The sequence below is a fragment of the Orycteropus afer genome, unplaced genomic scaffold (assembly GCF_000298275.1).
Source record: "Orycteropus afer afer isolate SDZICR_OR568_19922 unplaced genomic scaffold, OryAfe1.0 scaffold00364, whole genome shotgun sequence".
Lineage (NCBI taxonomy): Eukaryota > Metazoa > Chordata > Mammalia > Tubulidentata > Orycteropodidae > Orycteropus > Orycteropus afer.
In genome coordinates, this window is record NW_006921951.1 from 2,639,706 (window position 1) to 2,646,872 (window position 7,167).

At 37.4% G+C, this 7,167-nt stretch overlaps 1 protein-coding gene across 1 annotated transcript in view; it reads right to left on the reverse strand.

The window, feature by feature from the left end:
• Positions 1–2,892: 2,892 nt before the first annotated feature.
• CBR4 (carbonyl reductase 4) overlaps positions 2,893–7,167 on the reverse strand; it is a 31,108-nt gene continuing 26,833 nt past the window's right edge. Inside the window, exon 5 of the mRNA XM_007952896.2 lies at positions 2,893–3,071. Coding sequence (XP_007951087.1) covers positions 2,893–3,071 — 179 coding nt within the window. The remainder of the gene's footprint in view (positions 3,072–7,167) is intronic.

Here is a 7,167-nt window from a genome sequence, read left to right on the forward strand (position 1 = left end):
TGAGTGAGTCTATAAACCCCACCAAACACCGCGATGCTCCCGATCACCTGGGACCCTTGCCTGCCCGCGGATCCTCTTAAGCAGCTGTACGCTGCAGCAGGGGGACGTTGCTCGCTCCTGTCTGGCACCACTCACTCTCAGAACACGCTGACTGCTTGCAAGGATGCCTGCCTGTGAGCCATCCAATTGCCGTGATTCCTCTCCCCGGAAAGGACGGGAACCAGAGCAAGGCTATCTCCTGCAGTACAACAGGTGGTTCAAATTCACCAGCTGCTCTGCAGTCTGCTTCTGTAAAGATTTACAGATTTGGAAACTTTATGGGAGTCACTATGAGTTGGGAATCAGCTCAGTAGCAGCGGGTTTGGGCATGGATTTAACAGCAATAACAATACAGCTCATTACTGTAACAAATATTAAAAACTAATATAAGAGCTAATTCTGTCAAAGAGCAAAATGAAGTCTCTGATAAAATTAAAGCAAATATTTTTGTTGAAGGAATAAAAAGGATTTGAACCAGGGAAACATAAAGCTTCAAACTGAAACTAACTGCTCCAGCAAAAGGAACTTTTTGCAGAGTTTAAGTACAAAAAATTCAAGAACCTTCAAAGAAAAATTCTGATTGTCTAACATTTACAAAATCATGTTTTAGCAGTCACTTACTCCTTACTCATTGCTTTGTTAATCCTAAAGCTTGAATTAGTTTAGTATCAGTTAATGTTTGGATATCGTGGAGCCAGCCTGAGTAAGCATTCTTCCTGAGAACAGGAAGGAAGGGAGTCAGCAGCCTTTCTGAGGTATTCTGGTTAGGTGACCTTTGAAAGTCAGCTCAGAATGAACAGTAAACACCAAAATGAAGTTTAGCTTACACCTTGAGCAGACATCTCTCCTTATGCCAAGCACCAAGATTTTGGGGGTTCCTTCACAATCTTTACCACTTTTGAGAATTTCTATTGAATGGCTCAACCATATCACACTTAAATTTGCAGATTATTTTGCCTAGCTACTCTGAGACCCAAGGGAAGACTGATGCCAAGACACATGGAGATCTCCAAGGATCCCAGGCTCACAGATGTTGAAAGGAGAAAAGGACCATTCCCCAGAGCTCACAGAAAGAGAGAACCTTCCTCTAAAGCTGGCACCTGAATTGGACTTCTAGCCTCCTAAACTGTGAGAAAATAAATTTGTTTGTTACAACCATCCATATGTGGTATTTCCGTTATAGCAGCAATAGATAAAACTAAGACAGCAGGGTTGCTAAATGTATTAACAACTAATATCCTCTAAATTCTTTTATTTTGACAATGGTCTATAAAGATAAGTTTCAGAAAATTCAGCCTGATAAAATAACTCATGACTGTAGACAATATAATTTTTCCACACTGGAGATAAATTTATAACATAACTGTTGATATTACAGACAAAATGACTAAATACTAGATAATAAAACCAGACAATGTGATCTGTGGAGAGGATGGCATTAGGTAGGATATACTCTCCAGAAGGAGACACTGGAGTTGGTGCCTGAATGATAAAAAGGAGCCTGCAGAGTCCACATGACAAGATATGAGGAGCAGAGCTCTAGGCAGACAGTAAGTGCAAAGGTCCTGATGCAGGTAGGAGTTCAAATTATATGGAAGACCTGGATAGCTGTAAAAGAGTAAATGGGTGAGCGGCAGTGGGAGGCTCAAAAGGGTGACCATTGGGTAAAATGAGATTAGAGAAGTAGGCAGAGCCAGATCACAGCAGCCTTGTGGGCTGTAATAAGGTGTTTGGGTCGTATTCCATGTGCAACAAGATGCAGGGAAATGGCATGATCTGATTTACATTTTGTTTAAAAAAGTACTCTGGGTGTACAGAGAAGTGTAACTATAGTGGGGCAAGACTGAAAGCAGAAATAACAGCTGGGAGGCTGTTGTGTAGGTGAGAGAAGTAAGCTTTTACTGTAAAGGGTCAGATAGTAAATATTTTAGACTTTGTGTGCTCCGATGATCACATATTATATTCTTTATTTTTTTTCAATGCTTTTAAAAATGTTAAAAAAAAAAAAAAGTTCTTACCTCTTGGGTCATACAAAAATAGTATTTGCCGGATTGGACCAGACTAGCTGGGCAGCAATGTGTTGTTGTGTGCTGTTGAGTTGATTCCGACTCATAGTAACCCTATATGACAGAGTACGACTGCCCCATAGGGTTTCGTAGGCTGTAACCTTTATGGTCCAGCTGTGAGGATTTTTGTTTTCTTTGTGCTGAGATGTAGCCCATACTGAAGGTTATATGTAATCTTTAATCTTCTTCAGTAAGTACTTCATATCCTTTTTGCTGTCAACAAGCTAGATTGTATTACCTGTACATCAGATTGTTCATGAGTCTTCCTCCAATCCTGATGTCTCATTCTTCTTCACATATAGTCCAGCTTCTTGGATTATTTGCTTAACATATAGACTAAATAAGTATGGTGAAAGGCTATAACCCTAATGCACACCTATTCTGATTTTAAACTGTGTGATATCCCCTTGTTGTGTTTGAATGACAGCACAATTAAGTGTCCTGGAATTTCCATTCTTTGCAATGTTATCCATAATTTGCTATGATCTACACAGTTAAATGCCTTTCCATAGGCAATAAAACACAGGTAAACATCTAAAAAAAAATGACTACATACTGAAATTGATAAATTCTGTAAGATGACAAAAATAAATGAAACATACCCTTTAGAAAACACTGATGGTCATATATTGTTCTTTACAGACATATTTATATAATATTTATATATTTATATAAAGATGGAAATCAACATTTGTAGCGTCAATAGGTTTGATTAGCAAATCATACCCATATAGGTATGATTGTTAAAGTATGCCCTTGATTCTATTATTATTGAATAATCTGTAAATTACATTACAAGTTGTAATCCCCCATCCACTACCAGAACATGCCCTGTAATATATGATGATTCTAAAAGAAATACAACTGCATGTGCCACTTCAACAGGTTCTCCAAACCTCTGAAGAGGAATATTTTTCTTTAAATGTTCTTCATTCAAGTCTTTTGTCATATCTGTGTGAATAAATCCTAAAATAAGAAATATTTGTTTTAGTTGAAAAGGGTAGACACTAAGATATATGCTTGAAATAAAGTAAAAATGAATTCACTCCTGAAAATTTTAATTATTAATAAGCCTTGTTAGGAAATATAAAGTTCTGCTAGTTATCAAGGAACCGAGTTTATATTTTTATTCAGTTCCACTCAATGAACGTTTATTGAACACTAAAGTATTTGCCCCCAAAATACGTGGCTCAAAATTTTGCATAATATTAACTGGGTGAATACAAACACGTATAAAACAAAATTCCATTCCTAAAGAAACCTATAACTTATGGAGAGAATAGTCACTCTCACACATAATTATAATGTAAGAATGTTTATACCTTTCAAAGGTATACACAAAGTACCATAGAAGTGATTAATTTTCACTTGAATGGGGCAGAGGAGTGGAAGGTAAGGAAGGTAAGGAATAAAAGCATCATAAAGGTGGTCACACGAACTGATGTGGCAATTCTAACAAAAATCAGCTCCATTTGTTATAGCTAAGATAATTAGAACAACCAGTTTTTCCAATATCCATGTTAATAAAAAAAACCTTTATGGTCATAATCAATTCTGATGCAAGTATATACAAAACATTCAAGAGTTAACATGGTATTGGTGTATGCAGATATATTTTACAGAGAAGATGTTCTACACTAAAGTATAAAGTATTATATAAGATATTCAGCAACCAATTCTAAACAATTCATATTATAGGTATATGCCAGGGAGAACAGTAGGTTTATTAAGAACACTTCTGGAATTAGTCTGAGACATACAAATACATGTTACTAATAAAATACTTAGCACATATAATTATTTAGACTTTTAAAAAGAAAGCAAATAATTAATCCTCAGGAAATGAACCACAATTAAAAAATCAATAAACTTTTTAAGGTCATGAAAAATATATGGAATAAAAGATATGACACATAAAGTAAAAGTTTACTGTGCAATCTCAAAACCACAGCTTTCAAACTGACTTCAGTTACAAATAAATCATTTATAACTCAAACCATAAATCAACCTAAATATATTGCCATTTAAAATACCACAGTAAATGTGGACTGAACCCTAGATTAATTAAGAATTAGGATTAAGCCACTGGTTTATTATGCAATACTATGTAATTTTTTAACTTTCCTTTTTCATAGGATTTCATTTATAAATATCTAAACAGGTTCTTAAGATCCTCATGAGAAATAATCATAGAGTTTTCTATAATGAAGTCTATGACAGTTGTATTATAGAAAAACTGGAAAAAAGCTGAATTTCTTTCTGAATTTCAAACTGGCTAAATAAATCACAGCACATCCACACAATAGAAAATGTCCAGCTATTAAAAATGATACTGTTGTTGTTAGGTGCCATCGAGTCATCTCCGACTCACAGCAACCTCATGTACAGCAGAATGAAACACTGCCCAGTCCTGTGTCAACTCCATGATCTTTGCTATACCTGAGCCTATTGTTGTAGCCACTGTGTCAATCCATCTCATTGAGGGCCTTCCCCTTTTTCTTTGTCCCTCCACTTTACCAAACATGATATCCTTCTTTAGGGAATGGTCCCTTCTTACAACATGACCAAAGCAGGTGAGACAAAGTCTGGCCATTCTCGCTTCCAAAGAGCATTCCGGTTGCACCTCTTTCAGGACAGATTCATTAGTTCTTTTAGCAGTCCAAGGTACTTTCAGCATTCTTCACCAACACCACAACTCAAAAGCATCAACTCTTCTTTGATCTTCCTTTTTCATTGCCCAGCTCTCACATGCATGTGAAGCAACTGAAAATACCATGGCCTGCATCAAGCATACCTTAGTCTTCAAGGAAACATCTTTGCTCTACAGCACTTGAAAGAGGTCCTTTGCAGCAGATTTGCCCAATGCTATATGATGTCTGGTATCTTGACTGCTGCTTCCATTGGTGTTGACTGTAGAATCAAGTAATATGAAGTCTTTGACAACTTCAATCTCTTCTCCATTTATAGTGATGCTTCTTACTGGTCCTGTTGTTAGGATTTTTGTTTTCTTTATATGGAGGTGTAATCCATATTGTAGACTGTAGTCTTCGATCTTCATCAGTAAGTGTTTCAAGTCATCCTCACTTTCAGTGAGCAAAGTTGTGTTGTCTGCATAACACAGGTTGTTAATGAGCCTTCAAAACGAATATATGGATACCACTCCTTGGATATCCAAGAGATAATCCTCGGAAACCCAAGGAGAGGTCGTTATGAGTTGGATCTGACTCGACAGCAGCGAGTTTGGTTTTGGTAGTTTGATCTCTACAGAAGTAGACTGCCCAATCTTCCTTCTGAGGAGTGACTGGTGGGTTTGAACTGCCAGCCTTCTGGTTAGCAGTCAAGTGCGTTAGGCACTACACCACCAGAGCTGCCATCAAAATATTAACAGTGATTATTATTAAACACTGGAATACAAGTGGTAATATTTACTTTCTTCTTTGTACTTTCCTGTTCTTTCCAAATTGCTACAACAAATATATATTATCTAAGGAGCTCTGGTAGCATAGTGCCTAAGGCACTTGACTGCTAACCAGAAGGCTGGCGGTTCAAACCCACCAGCCACTCCTCGGAAGGAAAGTTGGGCATTCCTACTTCCGTAGTGATACTGCCTCGGAAACCCAAGGAGGGGTCGCTATGAGTCGGGGCTGACTCGATGGCAAAACAACAACAACAACAACAACAAGTATTCAAAGAAAAAGTTACTGGAGAAAAGACATATAGTACTAAGCTCAGACTCTCTGTAATGAGGACTTGGAATAACAAAACTAATTCTGTATTATTTGTGTCTCATTTGATATTACATTGTCAGATACAATATCCTCTATAACAAAACCATACATTTACTTAAAAAGTCAGCAACATTTCCTTCATTCCCTTTCATCTTTAAAAACAGTGAGATAGCCAGAAAGAATAAAGAATAAAAGGAAAAACAGTTGACATAGATAATGATAAAACTGGATAACCAGGCTCTGCAGAATTTCAAGTGGACTGAAAGTAAAACTAATTTACAGTGAAGAGCCAGTGGGCAATCTAATAATCTTAAGAAACACTATCATGGAGTTCTTGTTAACTAAAGTTTTCTGTCTTTGGACATAGTTCTAAGATACTATACTAGAAAGAAAATCATATTCTGTGGGGGAAAAAAAATTAATAGGCATCTTACTTTGATTTTAAGAGATTTCTCTTATATACAGCCCAAAAATTAACCATAAAAGTCTGATCCAAACTTCAACAGTTATAACTTATTTTTTCTACCAGGAAATACTACTTAGCAACACTGTCTATTTGCCTTTTCTGATTCAAAAAAGGTTGTGATAGTTAAGTTTGTGTGTCAACATGGCCAGGCAAGTTGGAGGTAGTTATTCCCCATGATGAGACTGGCAATCAACTCCATGGTGGAATCTGCCACAAGCAGCTGAGTAGCTGCTTTATACATGTGGTCTGCTTCCCATATATAAGCAGAAGCTTTGGGATTGGTCTCTAGCCTTTTGGCACACTTAAACCGTGCACAAAGCCAAGTCATTGTTCAACACCCTGCCATGCCCTGCCAATCTTGGGAATTCATCTGGACTTGAATTAGTGGCCTGCCATGTTGTTTGGTAACATTGGGACTGTGCCATTTTACTTGTCAACCTTGGGCTTGTCAGCCTCAGCAGCCAGCAGCTGTGTGAGTGAAGAAAAGCCTCCAGCTTCAGTGGGCCAGGAGCAGGAAGCAAAACTGAAGCCCAAGGTTGAGGGCCTTTCACCCAGCCCCTAGAGTCTGAGGCTTTGAACTCATACTTAAAGTCTACAAAACTGTAAGAGAATAAACTTCTGTTTGTTAAAGCCATCCCATTTGTGGTATATTCCTGTCAGAGCAGCACTAGAGGTAACAAAAACAAAGACAGTCAATAACAAGTCCATTACCTCATGAATTAAAAAGACTGTGTGCTTCCTTAATTTTAAAATTCCTTAATTTTAATTCATAGCTTGTTGTTGTTGTTGTTGTTGTTAAGTGTCGTCGAGTCGTTTCCGACTCATAGCGACCCCATGCACAGCAGAACGAAACACTGCCTGATCCCGC